The 26,816-nt window shown below is 51.2% G+C and overlaps 1 protein-coding gene across 1 annotated transcript in view; it reads right to left on the reverse strand.

Moving 5' to 3' along the window:
• Positions 1–369: 369 nt before the first annotated feature.
• The window catches only part of ITGA2 (integrin subunit alpha 2), a 73,530-nt gene continuing 47,083 nt past the window's right edge, over positions 370–26,816 (reverse strand). Inside the window, exons 14-30 of the mRNA XM_087815265.1 lie at positions 26,553–26,756; positions 25,701–25,837; positions 23,279–23,418; positions 21,470–21,621; positions 18,761–18,871; positions 18,140–18,222; positions 17,468–17,609; positions 16,337–16,429; positions 15,678–15,754; positions 15,516–15,599; positions 11,949–12,051; positions 10,466–10,576; positions 9,445–9,549; positions 8,021–8,134; positions 4,205–4,294; positions 1,076–1,192; positions 370–629 (exon numbers count right to left, since the gene is read on the reverse strand). Coding sequence (XP_087671391.1) covers positions 549–629; positions 1,076–1,192; positions 4,205–4,294; positions 8,021–8,134; positions 9,445–9,549; positions 10,466–10,576; positions 11,949–12,051; positions 15,516–15,599; positions 15,678–15,754; positions 16,337–16,429; positions 17,468–17,609; positions 18,140–18,222; positions 18,761–18,871; positions 21,470–21,621; positions 23,279–23,418; positions 25,701–25,837; positions 26,553–26,756 — 1,944 coding nt within the window. The 3' untranslated portion in view covers positions 370–548. The remainder of the gene's footprint in view (positions 630–1,075; positions 1,193–4,204; positions 4,295–8,020; positions 8,135–9,444; positions 9,550–10,465; positions 10,577–11,948; positions 12,052–15,515; positions 15,600–15,677; positions 15,755–16,336; positions 16,430–17,467; positions 17,610–18,139; positions 18,223–18,760; positions 18,872–21,469; positions 21,622–23,278; positions 23,419–25,700; positions 25,838–26,552; positions 26,757–26,816) is intronic.

Genomic DNA, 26,816 nt, shown 5'->3' on the forward strand with positions numbered 1-26,816 from the left:
TCACAGGGGCATGAGCGAGAGGAGGCAGCCTGGGGGGCAGCTGCTGGTCTCACTCGGTCCGTAAACGCGACCCCCAGAAAGCTCCGTGCCAGCCTCCGAGGAGAGCTGAAGGCCTGGGGTGTTGTGTTTCCCCAGCATCAATATCCAAACTAGTTCTGTATCTACAGCAAACATGCCACTTTGCATTACTGTTTAAAAACAATCATTTCACACAACTGGGGTTCCCCCCCCCCAAAAAACATAAAGTTTGCATTTTTCTTTACGACGTGTCATGTTCATCACATTTTCCCTTTCTGACACGGTACACGTTGCAGTGTAAACTCTGGACCGGCCAGCATAAAGCACTCTCCATATAAAATAACTTTTATCCACCCCCACCCCACCCCACCCCCAATTTCACTTTTCCAAACTGACCTGCAGTTTTCGTAAAATAAAATATTAAACTAGTTCACCTAGAACATTGCAAAACACTGGGATTTAAGAAAAATCCACGCCGGCAGCGAACGCTGGCTGGGAGGTGGCCTGGCCCTCGGAGGCGGCCGCGGCTCTCAGCTGTTGAGTTCCGTGGTCTCGTCTACCTCCTCCGGGCTTTTGGTCATTTTTTCATATTTTCTCTTGAAGAAGCCGAGCTGTGGGATATGTGAAATGTTACCATCTATGGCCTCACACCCCTTCCTGCCATTTCCCCAAAGCACGTCGGGGCATCCCCGGGGCGCTGCGGAGGCTGGTGCTCCGACTGACAGGCACTGACCTTCAGGGAGGGACCCCGGGGGGCTGGCCTGGACTGTGCCAAATTCAGTTATGCAGGTTCTATGTATTTGCAGTTGAACAAAGCATGGAGGGGTCTGGATGAAGGGGAGGTGGGGTGGCCAAAGGAGAGGGACAGGGCCAAGGAGAGAAAACCCTCCCGATTACTTTCAAGGACACGAGTGAGACTTGGCGGATGAACTCGCATTGTCTTTCCTCTCGTGAAGCAGCCGGTCCCGTGTGAAGCTTACGGCTGCTGCTTGGTCAGGAGATTCAAGACAGAGGTCCCCCGGAGCCCCGTGTTTTTAGATGTGAAAACTTTCCTTACCTTCCATAAAACTGCAACCAGAGCCAATAGCAAAAGGATTCCGGCGACGACACTTCCCACGATGACGCCGGTCGGGACTTCGGCTTTCTCGTGGGGCTTCGTGATCGTGATGGGAATCTGCAAACAGAAACACACGCCGACTGAGTTAACCGATGTCAGCGCCAAAAGAAGATGGTCTAGTCAAATTCTCTAATTTTTTTTTTTTTTAAGAAATGCTGTTTTTATTTTTTTTAAGTCCTCTCTGGAGCATATATTTTCTTTTTTTTTTAAAATAGAGTGGAAGGGAGGGAGAGAGAGAGAAACATCAATGTGAGAGGGACACATCGATTGGTTACCTCCCACCTGCACCCCTCCCAGGACCAGGGATCAAACCTGCAACCCAGGCACGTGTCCTTGACTACGAGTCGAACCCATGACCCTTCAGGCTGAGGGCCGATACTCTAACCACTGTGCCACACCAACCAGGACTCAAATTCTCCAAGTTTATGCATGGCAGTCTGGAAAGGCAACGGGCTTGCTCAGGTCTGTGCTGAGCCCTGCGCAGTCAATCTCTAGAGAAAATGCGCCTGCCAAGTCCAGCAAGGGACAGTTTTCTAGTTTCCTCCTAATGCATCGGCGTTTAGCGGATACGTCATCTCTGACCATCTCAGATGTGTTATTTATGAAACAGCCGTTTCAGTTTCTTGCTCACAGTTCCACCACCCATTGGAAGCACCTGGCGCCGTCTCAGGGAGGGAGTCAGAGGCCAGGTCAGCCACCCAAATCCCTTGAGACTGAACAACAGAAACAGCAACTCGGAAGTGGGCTCCTCAGATGCTGATTTCACTTAACTCCCGCTCAGGATTATTTGATATTCACTGTTAAAAAGCAGAAAGGGTCTGGCCGGTGTGGCTCAGTGGTTGAGCACCGACCTAAGCACCAAGTGGTCACAGTTCGATTCCCGGTCAGGGCACATGCCCCGGTTGCCGGCTCGATCCCCAGTCGGGGGCGTGCAGGAGGCGGCCGATCAATGACTCTCATCATTGATGTTTCTCTCCCTCTCCTTTCCTCTGTCTCTAAAAATCAATAAAAACTATTTATTTTAAAAAGTAGAAAGAAAAACAAACAAAAGTAGAAAGATAGATGTCAGGGCTCTGGTGGGCCTTTTCAGAGACAAAATTGTCCTTGAGGGTCCCTGTGATTCTTTTTCCTACTGATTATTTTTTGAGAGAGAGAGAGGAAGGTGGGGAAGGGAGAGAGAGGGAAACATCGATGTGAGGGAAACACCGCCTGGCTGCTTCTGTAGGTGCCCTGATCGGGCATCAAATCTGCAACCTTTGGGCATATGAGACGATGCTCCCACCACCCGCGACGCCTCGCCAGGGCTGCCCGGATTCTTTATGTCTGCGGCCCGGCCATCTTTTTGACTTTGTGATAAAATGACAAGCCTTCGATTTTTATAATAAAGTTGTGGAGTCTTTTTTTTTCATTGTAGAAAGAGTCACAACCGTTTCCTCCACAAAACATGTGCTCAGAGCGGAGGGGACAAAGCCTCGTTTATTTCCTCGATTTCCAGTGACTCACAGTGGCAGAGTCCCGCTCTCATCACAGAATCTATGAGTTGGGCTCAACTGGAATCTGGCCTTTCGGTGCCTGTATTTCTTTTCAGTTGTATCTTCAAGAACTAAAATAAGGCTTCGTAAATTTAGGACTACAGGAACTATAAATCCATATAGATGCTTAACGGCAGTCATCTCTCGGCTGGCTCTACTCCAGAACTTTCTAACCCAGGGCCCATGGAGCTATAGGGACCCATGGGTATAAAATTACTGTGTCCGATATTAAATGAGCCTGGGATTCAAATAAACTTCAGAGTCACTTATGTACCTATAGGGACATGTCAACTTGTTATTTGGATTCAAAGACTATTCTCACAGACATGAGAAAGTAAGCGTTGACCTCTGATATTTATTGGTATTGCTCTGAGAAAACCAGGGAAAGAAAAGTTCCCTAAAGGGTTCACTGAAATTGTTAATTTGAATTTCAATGAATACATTTACTTAACACGGCTTTAAAAAACACACACAAAACCAACACTAAACACACACAAACTTCAGCCAAGGCCCTGGCGTTGTTTCTAAAGTGAACTTAAAAAAATACAACCCACCCCCACCTAAGGTCCTAGCCTTGGAAATTGAAGGCCACATTTCCTTCGGTTCTATTTCTGATCTTCCACACCCCAGCCCCCCAGAGAGGGCGTGGCCCTTGGTGGAGGGTCCAGAAACAGAAAAGCATCCTCTGTACTCGGAACCCCTTTCCCTGGGGCGAGATGGGGCAGCTGCCCCGCGAGCTCTCAGAGGGGCCCAGAGTTCACGGCCACTGGCTTTATAGCCAAGTGGTAGGTGTGGCAGTGACCCGAGGCCAAGCTGGCCTTGGGGGAAGAGTCTAGAACCGCCTTCCAATTTCTAACAAAAGCTCTGGGAGGAAATGCTCAGGGCCCCAGCAGGTAGCCGCCGGGCATGGGGATCCCGCTGTGTCTGAAAGAGGCGTATTCTACCCAGAGGTCACCGCAAGGGGACCGGGTCCCCTGCCAGCTCTCACAACAGTAAGCCTTTGTCGTCTCTAAAAGGACATTTCTTCGCAACCCCCCCCCCTTTTTTTTTTTTAATTTTAATCAAGGGAGCATTTATAGCTTTCTAGGCTGGAAGCCCTAACAAATGGACATTTTACTCAGTGTCACTGTCTAGCTATAAGGAATATTACAAAAAAAAAGCCCTCTAATAAATGCCTTGCTTATTAAGCAAACTTCAGTGCTCATCTTTAAAAATTACTCTAATAGACGATTCAAATAAGCATGATTGGATTTTATGGGCCGAGGTCTGCACTGTTCTGTGTCAGCACGAGGAGAGGGAGGCCTGGGCGAGGCTCTGAGACAGCAAGAGCCGGAGGGGGCCCCTCATGTCGGGACTCCCGCGGGGTCATCGCTTCAGATCCAGCTTTGCCAACACCCCTCGGAAAGCTCACCGTAATCCATGCCAGATTTCTGGAGTCCCAGGGGGCTACTCTGCACCTACTCTAAGTGGTCAGAATGGAGCGCCGTCCGACTCCGCCGGTGAGGGCCTCTAGCCGGCGGAGGGCCGGCGTGCTCACCGTGACTGCGTTCTCCTCGATCACGTAGATCTGCGGGTTGTAGGTGTCGATCTCCGCAGATGCCGTGAGCTGCACCGTCTGGAAGTTCGACTGAAACATAAGAATAAAGAAAATGTTTCATCCCAGAAGTCAACGCATGAAACTTGGCCCGCTGGCTATTTATGAACTTCCGTGTGGAAAGCAAACGCCTATCTGAAGATTCCAGAAACTCAGTGTCCGAAACCGGTGACATGTGACAGGCCCACACATGGCAAGTGCCCACCCAGGAACTTCCACACGCGGGTGACGGCCCTGCCAGAGCAATTGAGCCCCGATCTCTGGGGGCCAGGTCCAGACATCTCTCCCGGTGATTCTAACTTAAGCAGGATTGCAAAGCAAGGTTTAGATGTGACGTTTGTGACTGGGAAAGACCACAGCACAGATTCTAAAAACAAGTTTGCGGCATGAGGGAAAACTGCAAACTCAATATTTTTAACAGAAACTGACTCAGACACAGAGAACAGACTGATGGCTGACGGGAGTGGGGCCGGGGGGCTGGGTGAAAAAGGCGAAGGGATTAGTAGGTACAGACTGGCAGCTGCAGAACCGTCACGGGGATGTCAAGCACGCACAGGGAATATTCTCAGTAACACTATGATGACGAGGGGCGGTGCCAGGCGGGTCCTGGGAACATTGGGGGGGACACTTTGTAAAGTAGATGGTGGTCTGACCACTATGCTGCGCACCTGAGACCAATACACAGTGATATTGAGCGTGGGCTGTAATAGAAAAATAAAAAGAGCAAACTCGACTCGATATTTTTATCTGTTTACCTGAGTAAGTGATATGCAGGAATGGAAGAGCAGGTTGGAAAGGGAAGGTGATCTTTCCTTTTGGGTACAAGGGTGAAACATCACTGCTCAAGACCACACTGAGCTCCACCATGCGCGTCCACAGCGGGCGCCCTGAAGAGTTGGTCACGCTCTGTCACGTGACTAATCACTGCAAGTTTCCCAATCTAAGCTTTTCTATAAAAAAATACTGGATCTGCCCGGCCGGAGTGGCTCAGCGGTTGAGCATCGACCTAGGACCCAGGAGATTGAGGTTTGATTCCCGGTCAGGGCACATGCCCGGGCTGTGGGCTCATCCCCAGCAGGGGACGTGCAGGAGGCAGCTGATCAATGACTCTCATCATTGATGTTTCTCTCTCTCTCTCCCTCTCTCTGAAATCAATAAAAACATATTAAAAAAATACTGGATCTGGGGCAGGCATATAGAAAGCACATATATTTTATGCCCACATTTCTAGTAAACTGATATGAAACAGCTTTACATGCATTCCTGGACCAGTTGTAAAAATAACTCCATTTTTCAGTGGATACACTATTGACGTGCATACTCTTTCCTCTGTGGGCCTGATGCTTACTTCAAAGTAGAAAGTGCTCACTCTGAGAACGGCCCCCACTTGCCCTGGCTGCCAGGACTTTGTTTTTTGGGTTTCTGGGCCCCAGGGTTCAGTGTACCCCATGAGGCCATTTGCTGAACTATGTCTGGGAGCCAGAGAGAGAGACTGCACTTCCCAAAAGTGAGCAGTGTGCCTCCTCTCCTCGGGCTCAGTCTCCAACTTCCCTTCTCCGTGTTCTCAACATGGAAGATCGCATCAGAAATTAACTCTGGCCTCTGAAACATATCTAACTGGGGGAACATTAAGAGTATTGATAATGGTTTAAATGTTAAAAAAACAACAACCCTATCTGCCCAGCTGGTGTGGGTCAGTGGTGGAGCATCGACCCAGGAACCAAGAGGTCGCTGGTTCCCGGTCAGGGCCCATGCCCGGGTTGCAGGCTCGATCTCCAGTCGGGGGCGTGCAGGAGGCAGTCGGTGGATGATTTTCTCTCATTGATGTTTCTCTCTCTCTCTCTCTCCCTTCCTCTCTGTCATTAAAAACATACAACATATTTTCACAGCGTTCCCATCAGTTAAAGGAACGCTGGTTTCACAGTCCCTGTAGAATGTAGACTAAAGATGCAATTATCTCCTAGAGAGTCTGATGATCCGCCCTCCGAGGCAGGCCCCTCGCACAGGGACAGACTTCGCTGCAGGCTAACACGCCGTGGCAGGGAAGTAACTAGCACTCAGCGGATAGCGGCCAACCATGCCGTCAGCTTGGAGGCCAGGCAACCACCTGGTGATGACACTGCTGGTAACGAAGCTGGTTTGCAGGGCATTGGAGAGAGGCGGAGGGGGTGCGTGACCGGATCTGATGCAGGAACCGAGGCCCGTGCTTTAGGCTGGATTTCCTGGCGGGGTCAGAGCACATCCGCTCTGCTGCTGAAATAGGTGGGAGCAGGTGGAGGTCAACCTCCGACCTTCCACGAAGGAGGAAGACCTGAGGACCTGATGAGTGACCACCCTCGGGGCTGTTTTCTCAGTGTCACCATCATTGCCACGTTGAGAAAGCCCCGGTCTGACACCTGTCAGAGCTCCGTTCCCAGAAACGAAGCTGTTTTTTCCTGAAACCGTTTGGGCAGGTGCTTTAAAAAGCCTGACATTTAAAATAATGTCGCTTTAACCAAACTCCAGAAAGCCCGATGCCTTTTCCAGGCGGCCCGACTGCCTCGGGTTTGCAGCGGCCGGCTCTCCTTCCCAGCTGGCGGGGCCGTGATGAAAACATTCGTAACTCGAGCCCAGGGGGCCGGGGGCCAGCTGGTGACGCTGCGCACCGGCCGAGCAGCTGGGGCGACAGTGTAACATGGCAAGCGTGGGGTCCGCAAGGCTGGGGAGCGGACGCGACTAACGAGAAAGCAAGATGAAGAAAGGGAGCGGGAGGAAGCCGGCTTCTCGCTGACCCCCAGCCCCTCTTCCCCCCGCCCCTCGCCAGTCCTCTGTCTGCGATGTCTTTATCCACAAATATTGCTTATATTTTGTTTCCAGGGACACGCTCACTGGGAGCTGAGTTCTCTGGTCTGACATAAAGCTCCAGAGTCGGGCCTGGGGGTCGTCGGGGAGACCAGGGAATGGGTACGGAGTGGGAGCAGAGGCCGGCGGTAAGCACTGAGGGCTGATTTATTGTGTATATGGGCGCCCTGGAGATTTCTGACGATTTGTTTCGCTGCCCCAGTCGGAGCCCCTGACGCAGCCGGACTGAAGGAGACCTGACCCCCTCCCGTTTTCTCTCCAGACTGAAATTCCAGCTCCCGAGGTCTCTGCCGAACGCAGACATCACTCGCTTCCACCCGCCAAGTGGAAAAACACACTGACATGGTTTTGGCGCATCCTTCAATCTTTTCATGAGATTGAAATGACTAAAAGTGGCACGCACACCGGCTTTCAGAGAAGGGTGAAACCGGAGAGGGACGGGGTACCCGCTCCAGCAGAGAGGAGTCCTTGTGTTACACTCATCTGCCCCGTGGGCGCGATCAGGCGGTCAGCTGGGGGCTCGCCAAGGGGGACAGGCCCTGTGCATTTGGCTCTGGGCATGGGGGGGGGGTGTAAAGAAGCCAAGGGTGTCGAGAGCATGCAGAGGGAGACGGAGCAGGGACCTTGCACCCCGGGGCACCCCAGGGCAGCAGCGGGCATCCTGGCACCATGCCCAGGACTCTGTGCAGGAGGCTGGCACGGAGTCTTAGAGGCAGGTGCTGTCCGAGCACGCAGGCGACTGGGAGGCATGGCCAGGCTGGGGAGGCACAGTGCTCGCCAGGGTGAAACTGCCTCGACTCCCTGGGCACGGGGACATCAGCCGGAACACTACCTTTGCCAGAGGGTAAGAACTTCTGGGAGGTGAAGTCTTACGACTCCTCACGAGCGATAAACCCAGTAAACAGAGCCGATACTCACCGCTGCGAAGGTGCCGTTCCAAATCCGGGTGGTCACGTTCACGAGGTACTCGCCTCGCACCTGCGGGTCCCTCAGCCAGCAGGTGACCGTCCCACAGGAGGCCGTCCTGCAGTTCTGAGGTGGGAACGCGGGAAAGGAGACAGGGTCAGTGCGGGCTTTCCAAGGAATGAGCATGGGAAGGGGGTAGGAACACGCAGCCTCACGGCCTATCGCTAGTTCCAGCTCTTCGTGGCCCTCCCATCGGGTAGGTGCGCCCCCGCCCAGCCAGCTCCCACTGTGGGCAGGCCTCAGGAGCCAGCCGTAAAGGTGGGGAGGAAAGTACACCAGGACTGTTTACTCACTATTTCCAACAGTGGAAAACAGTAAAAACGAATTCGCGTTACTCAACAATGTACTAGCTAAGCAAATTATTGAACATGCCTACTCAAAAGGCAGCACAACCGAGTCATTAAACGTAACTGACAAAGAGACATTCCTTAGATTAAGGTAAAAAAGGTTGAGGGTAAAAGAATCAGTAGCTGCCAAGGGTTGGGGGAGGGAGGGACCAACAGGTGGAGCACAGAGGAGTCAGGGCAGTGAAACTACTGCGTGTGAGGCTATAATGATGCTGGACACAGGTCATTACGCCTTTGCCCAAACCAGCGGAATCTACAGCACCCAGAGCGAGCCTAAGGCAGGCTATGGACTGGGGTGACGACAATGTCCCAAATGCACCGCCCTGGTGGGGGCGACTGACGGTGGGGGAGGCAGTGCCTATGTGGGACAACAGGTATATGGGAATTTCTGTGCTTTCCACTCAATTTTGCTGGGAATCTGAAACTGCTCTAAAAAATAAAGTCTATTTTAAAAAGCCTATGACGTACTGGCCCGTAACGTTTATGCAGCGTGTACACATATACCTGTATGTGGATTAACGCCGAGGCGCACGGGGGAGGCTGGGCATTAACTGAGCGGTCAGCTGTTAAATTTCCAGGGAACTTTCGTTTCTCTGTAGCTTTTTTCCGTTGTCCTATCTGTTTTATGCTGTTGCCACTTAGCAACTGGTGTTTTTACAAAATCAAAACATTTCCACAAAAATAAGAAAAACGCTGAGAGGTGTAATATTTTGGCAAAGCCCGAGATGAGTTTCTACGGGGAATTTTTACATGTTAGGGTGCAGCCACACCGACACGGCAATTACACTATAATTATTTATAAAAGGAAACTGCTCGTCCTGCTATGTTCCTGTCTCTCCATCCATCACAAAACAAAACAATTTCATCCGGACTTGAGAGTGCAGGCCTCAACCCAGACTGGCACCGGCCGCCAACGGGAAACGAGAAGCTATGACATGGGGCGGGGCTGGGGCTGCGCCCCGAATTCCAGGTGGATCAGTCAATCCCCGGGGGGAACAGGAAACCGCTGCCACGATAACCCGTCCTCACCAGGTCTTTGACTTGCCGGAAATTTTCACTCTTGAAAGACACAGAGGCAGGGGTCTGCCCTATTTTCAGTGGATTTACACTGGCGTTGCAGCTGATGTCGCCGGCCTGCAGAGAGGACATGGAATCAGCCTTAGGAAGCAAAGCAGTTTGGGGTGTCCTTCAACCTGTTGGGAACCTACTGTCACGTGTGAGGCCACGGGGACTCTTAGCTCACTGCGGACCTCGCCACGCTTCTCGGCCTCACTAGCGTGAACCCGAGTGTTCAGACGCTCCTGCGTGACTCTATGGGGCTGCTGGTTCTCAGGGCCCATCGGTAATGAGCCAGATTCGCAGTAAAGACAGACTGCGAGTGATTTAACTCAGGGTTCTCTTCTGTGAGCATTTTGGGGTTATGATTTCCTGTCGTCACCTACGCACCCCATAGGGGTGACATTAGGACCAGCGAGTGCTGGAGGATGCTGGGCCAATGTGGGCCTTTGGAAGTCAGTGCTGCTCACCCAGGTATGTTAGGACCACCTGGGGGGTGTTAAAGACAAGCACAGGAGGGATTAGCCAGAGAGATTCCGATTCAATAGTCTGGGGTGGGCCTGGGTATCGCTCTCATTCAGAAAGTGACCCCAGGGATTAAAAGGAGCAGCCAGGGCCAAGGACGACGGGAGGGAAGTCAGGCCGATGACTCGAAGACCAGCGACCAGCGGCCTGTAGACAGCTTGTCTCCTGTGTGGTTCAACTTCTCCCTCCCCAGCCAGCTAGCTTCTCGGGGGACAGGGCTCTGAGGGTGGGACCCCCACCTGGCCAAGGCCTTAGGAATAATTTCTGCCACCTAGACTCAGGCATTCGTTTTCTTACACTACCACCCTGCTTCTAGTATGAAATGGACGTTTAGCTCATCGGCACCCAGGATCCACAGGGGCTACCTTCTCAGTTTCCGTCTCCACCTGTCAGACGTGACCGCCCTGCCTACCGGGCTGGTTTCCACGTGCAAGGCGCAGGCTGCTCTAGGCGATGTGGCTGCCCTTACCTGATCCATGTGCACCCCCGTCAGGTACATCAGCGGGTTCTTCTCTTTGGTGTACTGGGGAATGTGGATGGTGATGGATGCCATGCTCACTGGGATATTTCCCGTGGTCACCTGTGCAGTACGGAAGGAAGCAATCTGGTTTGGTTTTGTTTTTTCATCGCCACATCACACACGTGTTGCAATAACCTCTGTGCGAATGAAGGGAATGAATAAGTGGCCCGACTGAGTCCACGAGAAAGTGAGTCAGTCGTCATAGTGACACTTTCAGCTCTGTTGTTTCCCTTCTTTGAAAAATCTCAACATCTACAATTTTAACTGGCCAAAAATCTGTGACGTAGGAGATGGTTAGAAACACCCACCATCTGTGGAGTTGGGCTGCCCGGGCATGAAGTCCCACCCTGGGCACGGTGCTGGGCCTCTCTGCGCTTCCTTTTTCTCATAAATAGAGAAAATCAGCGACCCAGTTGGGGTGCAGGCCTAGCGCCCGTCCTCACTGGGGGGGAGTCTGCTCACGCTGGCAGTGCGCGTGTCCTCCTGGCTGTTACACATTTTAAGTAACACTCATAGGAATAGTAATCCTACCAACCTCATGACTGCTCTGGGCGTAGATGGGTCACCGTAGGCAGAGCCCTGGATGCAGGGGCCGGTACTTATGAACTCTACGGATGTTACCGCTAATTCACAATGTCTCATTCAAGAGGCAGTTGCCGAGCACTATGCATATTTCATAAATTCCAGTATCTGGATCATAAATCAAGGCTCTTTGATTTTTTCTTTTTTTTAAAGAATCACCAAATTTCAGGCTTGCAACCACATAACCGACTAGTGAGAAATCTACAAAAGGAAACTGTATACTTAGGGTGGTGAATGAATTTCCTTTTTACTTTCCAAAGTTTCTGTAATGTTACGTTATAAAATAGTTCCTCTTACAAATTAACTTCTCTTTACATAATTGATGACAATTTTTAGATTAATAATTGCTTATACTAATAGACAATAGAAACTGATATAAATTTATCTCTAGATACTACCTAGCGTGACTATCAAATGCATAGTTGTACACAAATGATAAGCTCCTCAAAGAGAAGGGGTCTCTAAGAATAAATTGGCAAATTACTTATATCCCAGAGACTTTTGCCCACACTAATACCATTATAGTAACATTCTGTTGATCGATGTTGAACACTTTCAGAATATATCAGTTATCCCTCACCCGGGACACATGGCTGTGCACAGTGCCCAGCTGTTCACTCATCTGTGGTCTATCTTAGCGATTCTCAGAGTGCAGCAGCCGGACCAGCAGCATCAGTGTCCCCGGGAACTTGTGAGCAATGCATGTTTTTAGACACAGCCTAAACCAGGAGCCCAGGCGAGCGAATGCCTGATCGAGTTTGAGACCACCGGTATATTTCAACTTCTTCCTGCCTAATTTTCTCCTTTCCTCTCCCTCCTGATTTCCCATCTTTCTGACTCGCTCACCAACCTTGATGGAGAAGACGAACTGTGGACCGATGTCTTCAAAGTTGTGCACAACAGAAGGGACATTTTCATCTGCGGAGACTTCGTAGAAATTGATGTTGGTAGACCTGTTGGGAGATGTTTGCAAAGCCAGAGAGTTTAGTTCTGCTGTTCTTGACGCTTGATGTTTCTCTTACTTAAATATCTCCTAGCTTAGGTTACAAGCAAAGCAGTTTACGTTAAATACAAAAACGCGAAATAAAAATAAAGGCTTGTTATGAGCCTAGGGTTCAGTGGGCATGGCTAAGGCTAAACCAGGTCCCTTTCAGAGCACGTCCCTTCACGACCTTCCTGCAGGGCCTCTCCCTGCCGCCGTCAAGTTTCTAACTTAGGTACCCATGGGTTACTTTAGAGCTGACAGTGGGCTCGTATGGCGACTGCTGCTATAGTGACGGGCGTGTTAGTACGCTCAGTCCTTGCTGAGGGACGGATGGACTGATCAGCAGAGGATCGCCCACTGGGTGTGGCTGAGACGTAGTGATGGGCCTCGGGCGTGGGCTCCGGCACCACTCAGCACCGGAGGCCTGTGACCTGTGAGAGAGGACAGGTGCCCTCCTTGACCTTCCCTTCTTGCCTCCTTCCCTGGTCCCAAGACAACTCAGTGCTTCTGGTCTGAATTGGGTCTCAATGCCTTTCGTCTGTCTCCATCGCTAGTGTAGTGATCACCCTTCAATGGCCGACCCAGAGGATTTATCAGATGAGACCAGAGGCACCGGACCGACCTGGCCTCTTGGCTGGGGCATTGCTTCCCGGGGTTCTCAGGTGCAGTGACGACCACATTGGGGGAACCCCCCCCCCCGGGCCCAGCCACACTGGAGTGTAACTGGCTACCCTCCCTGCCCTCTCTCGCTTCTGGGGCTCTGAGGGTGGACCGACCGGGGTAGCTTCACTGGGGGTGGGGGCAGGGAGCAGGGGCAGGACACTGAGAAGCAATATTTATTCCCACCAGGTAATCCATCCTAATTATAGGGTGTTGAGTCTATGCCCCCCAAAATTATAGTGGACATTTCCTGAGATAGAGGATTTTTTTATTTCTTTACGGAAAATACTGCCTTTCTCTTTTTTTATGCCTCCTTTAGAAAAACACTTTTCCAAATTCTAAAAAGGAAAACACGTCACAGCGGAGTCTGAGCTAGACGTGGCATTTGTCAAGGTTATATATGTGAGAGGGGGCAGCGATCTGTGGGCCGTGCATGGAAAATGGGAACGAGGCTTTGAAACAGAAACCCTGGCGTGTGCGGGATTCTTTCCTCGGCCTTCCAGAGGTCTTTGTGGAGCCCTCAGGACGGCCAGTTTCCAAGCTGATTAATATGTTCTGCTTTTGCCTTTTAAACAGAGCCAACCTTTTTCCATTTGTAACCTAAGTGTTCCTTGGGTCACCTAAGTGTTGGTCGATATATTTATAATAGCAGACAGCTATGCTCGGAGGGCTCTGTTTTAGAAATAATTCCACTGTCATCTGTGTCCACCCATCACATTTGCACAATGTGGCCTCACATTTATAGAGTATCTCAGCGGTGGCTGAGGGCTACGCTCAATAACTGGGAAGGACTTTTTTTTTCGAAAAAGTTTGCAAAGGTATTTGTTTAAAAAAATTTCCCCACCAGCATTGCTTTTGATGATTAAACAAACCAAAATAAAAATGCAGAACACCCAAATATCTCATTAATATTAAACGGTTTACACAAATTACAATCCAGCCAGGAGGAGACACGTTAGATCTGTATGTCCTGGTATGAATTTCTCCAGGTTCACATAAAAAGCAAGACGCAGAAAAATGTTATCATTCCGTTTGGGTAAATAATGTGTGTGTGTGATGCTTACATCCTGGTAGAAAAACAAACCCTGCATCTGGAAGGTATTCACAAAACAGTGGAGTTAGTCGTCTATGGGATGAGCTGAGGCGGTGGGAGGGGTGATTCCATTTTCCGTTGTGTATCTTTCTCTAACGTTTGGATTTTCTACTCATCAACATTTAACATCTTTCTTTAAAAAAAAAAAAAAAAACGCCCAGAGGAATCGCCTTGGTGGTAGGACTAAGAGCCACTTTAGCTTTTCTTCATAATTCTTCATATTAATTTTTTAAACTGTATCATATTTTTTAAAGAACATCAGACTGTCGTAGGGTCCAACAAAAATACACAGTAAGATGTTATTGAAATGCCACTTAATCTTATGTTTATCTCATGGTAAAATATCTGAAAAAACTGGCCATGGTGGGAGGGGGGAGTCATAAAAAGGCCGCTTTAAGAAGCCTCCAGGATGAGCAGGAGCCGATGTGGGCAGGAGACAGACCCTCAGGTGATGTCCGCCGTCAGCTCGGCTGCTTAGTGTCCAGTTGCTGCAGCAGCAGCGAGGGGCCTCCGCTCTGCAGTTACTGATGAGTTTCTCAGGGACGGAGGACTTGGACCCGACTTCGTTTCTGCTTCTGCTGTTTGCCACTCGCTGGATACAGCAGATTCTTTTCCCGCTTGCTCATGTGTCTCGGGCGTTAGACATACTTTCCTCTTTGTTTTCACTCAGTGGTCTGTTGGGTCATCTCCATAGTCCCTGCTTCCAGGGGCTGGAGCGAAGCAGCGGGAGCCAGAGAACTCGGCTGGCCCCGGACACTGGCAGCCTGGCTTCTTGGGGACACTCTGCTGCGGGTTGTCCACGGGTCACTGGCGTGTCTGGGAGGGAGCCTGGCCAGGCGGAGAACCTTGGTTCCTGGCATGGAGGTGGGTGTCACCCGTCGCCTGTGTCCCCGCATAGCTGGGCCCCAGTGTGTCTGTGTCCGTGAAACCACTCGCTTCCAGGTGGCAGTGAAGGTGGTGTCAACCTGTCAGCACCTGTGGCCTTTACCTGTTACTCACATCTCAAGACACCCGCCTCTGAACAATTCCAGGGAACCTGTATCACCCAGCTGTGCTCTCAGCTTTGCTTGCTGTGCTCTCAGGTTCGCTTGCTCTGGGCAGGCGAGGAAAGGGGGTCCGGTCCGCACTCCCGGTGGGTGACCTGCCTGGAGGATGCCTCACTTCCTCTTGGCTGAAAGAAACTCTTCCTGTGATGTCAGGAATTTTCTACCCAGAAACTCATTTTTTGCAACTAGATTCAATACTTGTGGTGGACCCGCCATGTGCAAAGCACTGTGCTTGTGCTGAAATGTCCAGGAACAGGGATGTTGCTGGGGACCCCGGTGGACCGTGGGAGAGGGGCCTGGAGAAGGCGGAAGTGGTGACTCTCAGGGCCCCAGCTCTGCTTCTGGGGGGCTCGCAGCTGGTCTGGGGCCTGTGGGGACTGTCCCCTCGGCCCCTGCCGGAAGGGTTACTCCCCTGCCTTCCTGCTGTTACTCTTGGTCAATGACCTGGAGATGCCCAAGGTTCCCCTGGGGACCAGTGTGTCCTGGACTCGTGTTGCAGTTGGCAAGGGGAGGCACCCGAATTCACATTTTGCAGCTAAGAATAAGCACACAGAGGGCTTGCTGAGTCACCGGCCACGCGTGTCGGGAGCCAGAGTGACGCCCGGGTCACAGGCCGCCCGCCGCTCCTCCTACCTCGCGATGTGAATTTCGGCGTCGTATCGCAGCGGGATCGTGAAGTTGGCCGAATTATCCGCCGGGTTTGCTTCATTGCTTTCGCTGTTGAGACAAGCGTCAGGAAATTACTTGAAGAGAAACACTGGGAACGCCACCCCTTCGTGACTCTTACGTTTTTACCTTAAGGCTCGGAAACTGACAGATGCCTGGTTCTGGAGGTTCTGAAGGTTGAAGTCGAAGTTGATAGAAAACGTCACCTACATACAGAATTAAAACTCATCAACGTGTGACGCTCAGAATCGGGACGGCATTAAAAAAAATAAAAGTTTCCCCCAAGAGCAAACTCACTCCGGTTAGACCCTGAGCCGTACGAGCCGCAAGCTTCCACGCTGGCAGACGGTGTCCCTATCTGCCCAGCTCGCCGAGCAGCCTCACCCTTACAGGGGGGGGCTTAACCGTACCGGGCACGCGTCCTCCGGCACAGGCACGCACGCCTGGCTGGACCGGAAGCTTTGCGCCATGTGAACTTGCTCATCGGGGGCTAACAGGCCATTCCCCGGGGCTCTGTTCACAGCACTATAACCCACACGGTCAACGAGCTCAGAAAAAACTAACTTTGCATATAGTGCGTGTGCTTTCTGGAATGAACTGCACGGGGAAATCCCACTTTTTTCGTAACTTAAAGAGAACTTTCCGATCTTAAACGCTTCCTCTGAGCAGCAGCCAGATTCTGTGCTGCCTCTGAAGGGTGACGCCTGGTGGGGAGGACGGTCTGTGGGTGAGTTAACGCTGCGCTGCGGAGGGCCTGCGTGGGTTTGAGGGCGCAATGCAACTTGTACCTGTTGTTCCGTCTTTAAGGCAGGGTAGCCCACGTCGCAGGCAACGGCTTTCTGAGATGAGGCGACCTGGCAGGTTACCTCTGTCCCGTCCACCTGAACGAGACCAAGGAAATGTGAGCAAGTCGCACATGCCCAGTGGGGCGCGCACACCCACGCTGAACGGCGTGTAAGCCACGTGGGCATTTCAGCGGGAAGGCCGGTTCATACTGAAGTAACCCCTTGTCCCTGACGACTTGAAAAATCCTGAATTGTCCAGGTGGCTAATGTACTATTTTTGTTGCTAAGCAGGAAACAAGCCAAAGGAGAGATCAAATACTTGAGTTTTCCTCCGAAGTAAATCACTGGTCTTATATTTAATAAGCACAAAATAACTTTAATCCAATAATCAGAAATGCTGTCTTTAATTCGTACCTTTCCCTTAATATATTTTGAATGTGTAGTTTCACGAGAAGAAAAATCACATGTTGGTGTTTATTTATATTCTTTAAATAATGTAAAGACTCTGTTTTAGTTTACCTGTGTGTGTTTTTTCTTTTAAAATACGTTGTCATTTTGCACAGGGAAGTCAGATTAGGGGTAGGACACTAAATCTATTAAATTTGCATTGACTTTAAACGGGATGGGACCGCTTTAGGATTCCCTCATCGAGTGGGCAGCTAACGTGGAAAATCTTAGCTTTTCCCTGCACTCCTTTCACTGCTCCACGGCTGAGGGGCCGGGGCATTCGTGGTCAAGTGGCTCCTGGTTTAGTGATCAAGTCAACACGATTAAGTGACCTCGCTGGAATGCGTCATCTTGGCAGCCGGGCGGCCCGTGGCCGACTGCAGGCCCACAGCTGGGGCGTCCGAGTGGCAGCCTCACCACACAGGTGGCTGAGGGGTTGCCGAGGACCTGGCCACGGCGGCCGGGTCTCAGGGCAAAAGGAAAACTGCCTGGGCTGCGGGGCGGGACCGGCCTGGGCGCAGAGCCCGGCGATGTTCTCACGTGGTTTAACTACTTGGGAGCCATGGGGTTAGGCCGGAGGGCGCGGATCGTGGTTCAGGGCTTCCCTCACACGCAGAGGACACGGGGTCCGAGCTGGGGGGAGACGGCGGCTGACAGGAAGCCGAGGGCGCAGGGCGCCACGCTTACCGGCATGGACCAGGACGCGAAAAACAAGTTCTCCGAGAAATCCACCACCAGCCCGGTGTTGTAGGCACTTTCCCTTCTGTTTTTCAGTGTTACCAAAAACGTCAGCCTTTTGTTTTGGTTGCTGACAATGAAGGGATGTTCTCTGTTAAAAAAAGGGGAAAAGTTGGAAAAAAGTCATTACGGGGCTAAAAGGGGCCAGTGTTCAAAGACTTCACTCGTTTCAAAAACACCTCTTCTCATTTATTTGGGACACTTTGCTTTTAAGTACACTGCAGGGGCAGGAACCATCCGAATACCAACGTTCTTAATGTTTTACACCTGCATGGATGGTGGAAATTGAAATTTAGAATTTAAAGTCCTTTATCAGTTACGGATATTTCTTTTGTAGAAAACAATCTCCATAAACATTCGCTTGAAAAACTCAATCGAATGTCTTTTATTTCTACATTTTACACTGAGCTTTATTTATTTTATTTAGATTGAAGGGCAGAGAGAGAGAGAAACAGCATCGACTGGTTGCCTCCCATACACGCCCCGATGGGGGGGATCGAACACGTGGCCTGGGTACGTGCCCTCACCGGAATCGAACCTGCCACCTTTTGGTGCGCGGGATGCCACTCAACCCACTGAAGACCCGGCCAGGGCGGCGCTGAGCTTTTAAGTACAACTTACTGCGCAGCTGGAAGCTGCTGGACCTGCAGCACCAGGTCAGAGATGCAGACGCCATCGTCGCCACAGTCTTTGTGGAAAGGGATCTATGGAAGGGAAACAGCCCCACACACGGGCACTTAGGAACGCGGATGGGGGACGACACACAGCAGCACCCCACTTACAGGAAGCTCGGGACCGTGCCAAACTAAACAAGGCTTTTGGAACATATGCTCGTTCAGGAACATTGGCAGGGAAAGCACGGATGAATGCAAACTTCACGGGGAGGACTGCCTGGGGAGCAAGAGGGATGTGCACCTGTTGGGGGTGGGAGCGAACGGGGAACTTCACGGGTGTGGGTAACACTCTATAGTTCAAGTGGGCCGAGCGCAGGGTGTTTGTTTATTGTTACTTATTTCTTCAACAAACCCCTGCGGACCACCTGTGGAGGGCCCGGTGCTGGACAAGAGCGGTAAACGGAGACAAAATCTCGGTCTCCCTGGAACTTACACGCTAGTGACCTGTACACATAAGTAATTGCATTTCATTTAGAAAATTATAATGGACCAAAGGCCGCGTCCTGAGTGTCTTCAGAAGCAGTGACTGAGCCTCGCTCAGCCGGGCTGGATGCCAGGGGGCACTTACACTGAAGACCTGGGCTGGCTCCGAGTAGGCTTCCAGGGCGGGGCTGGTGCCGGGGTTGGCCAGGCTGATGTTCAGGCACAGGTCCAAGGGGCTGACCACGTCCGAGGGCTCCTAGACACACGCACACACAGACATGGAGTCAGTCTGTTAGCACGTGGAAGCTTTAGAACAAAAGCGACCACGGCCTCGTGTACAATGTTCGGGACTCTTGCTGCGCCCCTTCGGCCCTCACTCCGCCCCTCGCCTCTCCACCACCGAGGAACTTAAAGACTGGGGTTTGGCAAAAGTCTGAAGCAGCCATTCTTAGTTAAGCTCATCGGGAATCTCATTATGTACACGTAAGGGGTCATAAATATTTAGACGGTGTGCCCAGTTTTAATGCTCAGAGTCTGTGTCAGTCCCTGGCTCTTGGTCTTCGTGTCCCTTTAGTTCCTATTGCTGAGACCCAGGAGTCCTCAGGTGTCCTGAGCAGACCTCTGGAAGGGAGCCCTGTGGCCTCAAAGGGATGGGGCTCGGGGCTGGCTGTCAGGCGATGGACGGGAGGGCTCCCTTCTCTACTCAGAGCCTCACTCTGCTCTTTAAAGCGCACAGAGGTGGTGGCCTCATCCGCATCCGAAGCCAAGCCCCAGGCTTCCGGCCCAGCCCACAGCGAGGAGCTGCCCTCTCCTCGCACAGATGAGGCGACGGGCGGCTCACACCACGGTCACGGAGCGGACACCACCCAGCACCCCGTCCCCCTCTGTGTTCAGGGGAGAGGGTGGAGGACTGGCAGTGAGTCACGGGCCGCTTGGTTCCCGAGACTCCCCATCTAATGAAAAAGTGTAAAAATGCCAACACAGGGCTGCGAGTGTCACCCAGGGTCCCCTCGCAAACATCGCCCCAGCTCCTGTCCGGAAAGAACAACGTACGAATGATAAGCACTGGAAACCGAGTCTGCCTTTTCCTGAGCGGTGAGTTTTGGGTATCGCTCAGCCCATCCACAGGCAGGAATCGCTCCTGTCTTGAGCCCGTGTGGGGGCCTGGCTACCAGGCTGGCTTCCGGACCCCAAGGAAACGCTTGCTCAGCGGCCTCAGGCTGGCACACAGGTCGGACTCTGCGGCTGGTGTCAGATACGGCGAGTTACCTGAGCCAGCACCTCCTGGCCGACCCAGACAGCGCACACCTGAAAACGCCACAAGTGCACACGAGAGGGAACAGGAGGGTCTCTCTGAACGACAGCCGGCTGCCTCGTGCCCCACAGTGGACCACAAGCTTAATCTCCACCATTCAGCTCAGGGAGAGGAGAGAATGGAAATCAGCTTTCATTCCTTTAAATCCGGGCTGGGGAACCTCCCGCCCACGGGCCACATAAGGCCTGAGAAATCATTGGGGCTGGCCCTGCCAAGGCAACCACAGGCAGGACTCAAAATTCAATAAATCCAGGAGCTTTTTTCATAGCTAATTTTTAAGCTGACAATTTTGTATGGCCTGCGAATGATGTTATAAATATCCAAATGGCCCTTGGCAGAAAAAAGGTTCGCCACCTAAATGACTGGTAAAATTGGCCCCTTAACAACGAAAAAAGTCCAGGCCTTGGCAAATAAGAAACCTTTAACTTCAATAATAAACAACTGATTTTAATGCATCGAAGCACCAACTTTATGTTTTCTCAGCTTCTATACTTAGCATTTCTGGAGACGTGGTCTCTGCCCTGTCCAGCTACCCCAGGAATATCTGGGTGCCCCTTTAACCTGCATATTTCCCAGACCTTCAACCCCCACATTTCTGGGAGTGAGGGCCCAGAATAAATGTTTTGTAAAAGTTTTCTTGGCAATTCTTACACGTCTTAAACTCTGAGAACCACATTTCTAGAAAAGTTCTTAAACAGCTCTTTCAAAAATGGTTTCCTGAATAAATTACACTTTCAAACACCATTATGTGGTCTTGCGGGAAATACTCATATAATTCGTAAAATAAATTTCCTGTTGGGAGTTTTCTCCTGAGCAGCACTTTTCCTATTTGGGAGATTTTCAAAATCCATTTAAACGAGAGTAATTATGGCCTAAGGTTAGAGCACATCATTTCCACCTGACAGGCTACCATCCTTCACCTATGTGAGTTTAATCCAATAGTAGAAAACACAATTGCTGCCCGGCCAGTACGGCTCAGTGGTTGAGCATCGACCCAGAATCCAGGCGATTGAGGTTCGATTCCGGGTCAGGGCACATGCCCAGGTTGTGGGCTCCATCCCCAGTCGGGGGCATGCAGGAGGCAGCTGATCAATGACTCTATCATCATTGATGTTTCTCTCTCTCTCTCCCTCTCCCTTCCTCTCTCCGAAATCAATAAAGATGTCTTTAAAAGAAGAAAACCCAATTGCCATGGTTCTTTTCAGTTCCTTAAAAATGGTAGGAAAATGTCAAAATACAATTTACTGGGACCTAACAGTTCTCCCTGTAACCACCTAATAAAGCACTCTGTCCTCGGCGTCTTTAAGAGTCGTATCTTTAGCCCTATTAGCTGCAGTCCCAGGTAAGATTCAACGCTATCAACTTACTAATGGAATGTGACCACATGCACTAGCAAAGGAAACTGGCTCCCTGTTCACAGACAAGAAAAGCAATCATTAGAAAGACAGGCACTTTCTGACCTCTGAGTCTCTATTTTAGATGTTCCCCATTTCTTAGACTCTACAGAGGAAAGAGATGAGGGGGACGCCAGGGCCTCACCTGTATGTGGATGAAGAACTCAGAGCAGGTCTGTCCTTGGCCGACGATCGCATCCTTCTGCAGGCACCTCTCACCGTTCTCCTGAAACAACCCCCTGGAGGTCACGCGGGACGAATACAGGTCCGCGTCAATGGTGATGTTGTATGTGATGGCTGTGATAAAGGTCATACAAACGTTATTACTTTTTTTTTTAAGGAAAAAGCATCCCCATCTTATTGTGTTTTACTGGGTGAAGTCTCGGACTTAGAGAAACTGTAAAAATGGTGTTTACGTTGATGGACTGTGAGCCGTGGACAGCCCGTGATATTTGTAATTCTGGCCTCTGGTATGTGACATGGATACAGAGAAACGTGATTCAGGGAAACGTGGCTGGAAGCAGGGGAAGGAAAGTGGACGTGTCCCCAGGAAATCCACTGAATGGAGCTGGCCAAATCCCCCCCTTAGACTTTGCCTTCCAAGCATCATTCGTAACACGATGAGGTAGAAAGGAAACAGTTGTTGAGTGTCCACACTGAACACTGCTCTTCCTTTGCGTTATTTTTACCACTTATTTTTAGTTCATTAGATTCTCTTATATTTTATCCATCTTTGTTAACCTCCTTAAGTCACTGGAGCAAGAAAAATTATACAACATTTCTAATAGATATTTTAAAGGTAACACGCATAATGAATATTTTTGGAAGTCTATTCAACCTTTAAAATATTGAGAGTAATAAAATAATTTGGAGTAACCCCAGATAAGACAGTTGATGCCATGAACAGCGCCAGCTCTCTGGGCTTTGGACATGCAGTCAGCAGACGTCAGTTGACGGTTCCAATAGTTTAAGATATTGGCCACTGGAGTCACTTTTTGTCACATTGGTTTTTCATTTCCTTTGCCCTGGCTTAGTATCATCATCTCTGTTCTATAGATGAGGAAACGGAGGTTTAACGAGTTGCCTAAAGTCACACAGCTATAAACAGGGGAGTCAGGGTTAGAACCTAAGTCTGTCTGATTATGTTAGTTCGTTTGCACTTGAATGAAATACCTGTGGGAACTACCAGCTTCTAAAGTTTAGGGCCAAAAACTGATGGAAGGGGGACTCGGGCCCAGGAAACAGCAGCAGAAGAAAGACGGTCATTGAACCGAGTGTGAAACCCACCGCTGCGCGCGGCCGGTGAGAGGAGGGGAGACCTGAGAGAGGACGCGGACCTCAGCCTGGCCCGAGAGGTGACTCGGCGGGTCCAGGAGAGAGGCCGTGGCAACTCCTGCTGACATGTGCCCGAGGCTTAACTCACTGCCTCCTTCTGATGGAACACGTCTCAGACTTGTACTCACTCCTCTGGATTATGTAGCAAACTGACAACCCTGGGCACAAATGACATCCTTTTGTACTTTCTCATGATTTCATGCTGACTAATTCCTCAAGCACAGGGTCACGTCTGGCCCCAGCACTGGACAACCCTACCCAGGTCATGGCACAGCCGGAAAACAGCTCCCTTTTGATGCGGGCTGTGGCCGGGTGGGAGCCACGCGAGCCGAGGCTGAAGCAGGGACCCGTGGGCAAGAGACACTTGGGGGACGGAGTGGAGAGGGCCCGGGGCTGTGCCATGGACATCACAGCCCTGGGCCGCCTCCTAGAGGTGACAGAGGAAGACCTACACCAAGCCTCCTGCCTAATCAACCATCCCCAGCCCCTTGCTGTGTGGCCACAGAAATGTGTGCCCGTGATGCCCCGATTTCTCCGCCCGCAGACGACGTGTGGGTCACATTCAGCCTGAAGCCGGAGCGCAAACCAGCTCCGCCCACGGTACCCGGCGGCCACTCACCCACGCGGCTCCTGGGCGTGGCGGGTCTGAACTTGGCCCGGAAGCAGAGTCGGAGGCGCACCTCGGCGTTCTTGTCGGACAAAGTGATTTTTTCTGGTGTGAATGAAGCGTCTACAGACACATCAGCGATACTCTGGGACCTGAAAGACACAGTGGGAACGCACACGTGGACGTATGGCCGAGTGCACCTGTCTTGACCTTCACCCGGGGCCAGTGCCAGCAGGACCCGGCCACTCTCCCCACCCGTCTGAGCCCGGCGGGGGCATTGTGGGTTGGACGCTCTAAGGTGGCGGGAGGGATGATGTGTGTGTTCGCGCCTGGGGCGCCAGCGTGTCCCGCCTTTAATAGCTTCTGCTTCATGAACGTGTGCATGGGCGCAGGCGAGTCGGCAACCTCTCTGCAAGGGAGCCACACGGCCACGGTCCCCGCTGTTTTTCCAGCTGGACGCAGTGGCTTGTTTTTCTCACTAAGATGGGGAGACAGCAGATGGCAAAGGAGGCAGGGCTGGGGTGTGTGCTTGTGGCTGTTTCCTGTCACTTCGGTGACTGGCAGCGATTCCTTGAGGTGTGGCATGGGACCAGGGTGCTGGCAGTTAGCCTGTTGCAGGACAGTGGCGAGGAGGCCACCTCAGGGGGGCTGCAGACTCCGACTGCCCCGGCCTGTCAGACGCCTGAAGGGTTTCCCATTCACATGCCTCGTCGCTTCTACAACATGCTGTGCAGTGGGTGGGACTAATGTCATCTCCATTCATCAGTGAGAAAGCCTAACACGCAGAGGTGTTTGGTAACTGACCAGGGGACAGAGTCACAGTTAGTGAGAGATTAGAGCCCACGGTCTCCTCACTTTGGCCAGTGGATTTTAACTTTATCCTAACGACCCCCTGTGCACCCCTTGACTAGTCACAAAGAAGCAAGTGGAAATCAGTAATCCCCTGTTCTTAAAAGTACTACGAGAAGACAGAAAGCATGTTCTTTCCATTTCAGGACCGAGTCCATTGAAAAATTATTTCGATAATTAACCACGTATCCCTCAGGCTCGCGGATAAACAGCTCAGAACGAATGCAGGTGGCCACGAACTTACAAGGTCTACAAGGTCCGAGAGAGGGTTCCTTCAGGTCAGCCTCTTTGAGAAGCCGAGCCTTTGTCCTGGTAGAGCTAGCACTGATTTAAATTATTTTGCAAACTTGTTTTTTTAAAATTATTCTCAGGAAGTCACCCAGAAAAGCCAGTCTTGGTGCCTTAAGGGAGTGTGACCACAAAGGGGCACTAACCTAGCTCGGCTGAACGACAGTAACTGATTTCATGTGTTTGGCTGGTTTAAAAAATCAAATTCCCCTTCCAAGGAAAGTCTGGCCACCACTGACTATATTAGAGAGTCATAGTGGAGCAGGAACAGAGGCCGCCGAGGACGACACCTGCCAGGGTGGCTATGGCCATGGTCAGGGAAGGATTAATTGCTTACTGTTTAAAAATCAGCCATATAATTATGTTATCACACTTAGTGTTTTTCCAGTGGTATGCTACTCTTAACGGATTTTAACTGATTTTATTCAGTAAATATGTTTTCTTATTCTTAACGTCTTAAGTACGATCCTTGGGTTTTACTTTTTCACATGAAGATTTCGTTAAAACAGTGCAGTCTGTCCTTCAAAAGCTCAAGTGACACGCTGTCCGTAGTGTCATTAAACCCAGGACCAACACAACCTCCTGGGTGCTTTTTCCTGTTCTTGATGTAGTTGGACATTTAAAGCACAATTTTCAGCAGAAGCAAGTGTATGAATGGCTGAACTGTATTTTCCTGGGGCCTCCCGATCAGATTCCCGCTTTCTTTCTGGTTCCATTTCCTCCCCAGCCCCATACACTTATTTTTGTCCTTGAACCACATGGCCCTTGGATCCCTCATTGTCCCCCTGCTCTAGCCCCGCCTGAGTTCAGTGGGAGGTCCCCGAGCCTGCACAATGGCTTCTTTCTCACCACGGATCATTTAGGAGGCAGCCCTTAGCCGCGCTTCCCTGTGTGGTCGGAGCGCTCGGTATTTTTAGCGCCTTCTCATGAAGCCGCCTTCCCGCGGGCTGAGCGAAGGCTGTTGGGAAGATCATCTTCCAAAATACCCTGGATCCCATTTCTAGGAACGTCTGCCGCTCCCCACAGAGGGGAGGGAGAAACAAATGGGAGAGCAAAAGGGAATCTAATGGGAAGCAAGCGTTTTCCTTTCTCCCAACAGGGAAAACACAGTCCTTCCTTGATGCAAACCACGGCAGAGCAGTGCCCCAGATCTTCGCCAAGGCGCCTGGCACCCCCGCAGGCCGGCACAGCGGCCTGGACAGCCCACGCGCGCCTCCACACGGCGACCTGCTCCAGCGCACGGGCCGGGTGGGATCCGCTGCCTGCGACGGCCGCGCTCGCTCGCTCGCTCACTCACCAGAGCTGAACCACTTGTCCGAAGGCGCCAACGGACACGTCGGTGATGGAGTCCCCGTTTAGGTCTCCATAGCCGTCCAAGGACCTCCCGAAGTACTGGAGGTGGCTCCGGAAGGCTCCATCGGATCCCAGGATTTTCTGAAAGGGCACGTTGGACACGAAATTATAGGGCGTGACGGTCGGGACAGAAAAAAGGCAGCTTCCACGGGGCACTGTCACATTCTCTACTCGGCCTCTCCCCAGGCTGCCGTATTTTCCCTAAGCTGCCATTGGCGTTTCAATCTCATCTCATCTGATCTCATCTGATCTTTCTCATTCTTGCAGCCATATTTTCATCAGAGGAACACCACGAATCTTTTACCATAAAACCACAAACCAGCACGAAGCAGTGAAGGATCGGTGGCCGGGGAAGGAGCTGACGCAGGTTCAGGGCCCGATTCCAATCTTCCCTCACTCTCCCAGGTCTCTGCTCCAAGTTGCCACCTCAGCGAGGCCTCCGTGGTCACCCTCTCAAACACCGGACACCTCCCACCCTGAACATTCATTCCCTATTTCATTAAAAAATTCCTTATCATTTACTACCATCCGGAACACTATAGCATTTATATTTTTTCCCTCTGTCTCCTCCACGAGAATTAAGATCCACGAAGAGCGGAATTTGGTCTGTCCTGTGCTTTGCGACATTCCCCAAGTCTAGGGCAGCCCTGACACCGCAGCAGCTCACTAAATATTTGCTGATTGAGTGAATAGTTATGAGATAAGAAGGGCGCAGTGCATGATCCTCATGACACTTTCTGGCTCCGGCACGAGGATGCCCACATGTAAATTCATCACCTTGAAGCGCAGGGGTTACCTGGGAATACTTTGTGCGAATGGTGCCCTGGTGACCGTTGTAGATGTACACGGCTCCGGAGTTCTGATGTTCCAAAGGGGACCCAACTATCACGTCATTGAAGCCATCCATGTTGATGTCCGCGAGAGCGGCAATCGCTGAGCCAAACCGAGCGTTTTCGACACCCTCGGGGCCTTCGAGAAATTGGTGCCAATTCAGAATGCCCTTGAAAAGGGGGAAAAGGGTGATTGACGCAAACCTTACAGCTTCTATAATTAAAATTCA

Source organism: Miniopterus natalensis, chromosome 3 (assembly GCF_054644295.1).
Source record: "Miniopterus natalensis isolate mMinNat1 chromosome 3, mMinNat1.hap1, whole genome shotgun sequence".
NCBI classification, from domain to species: domain Eukaryota; kingdom Metazoa; phylum Chordata; class Mammalia; order Chiroptera; family Miniopteridae; genus Miniopterus; species Miniopterus natalensis.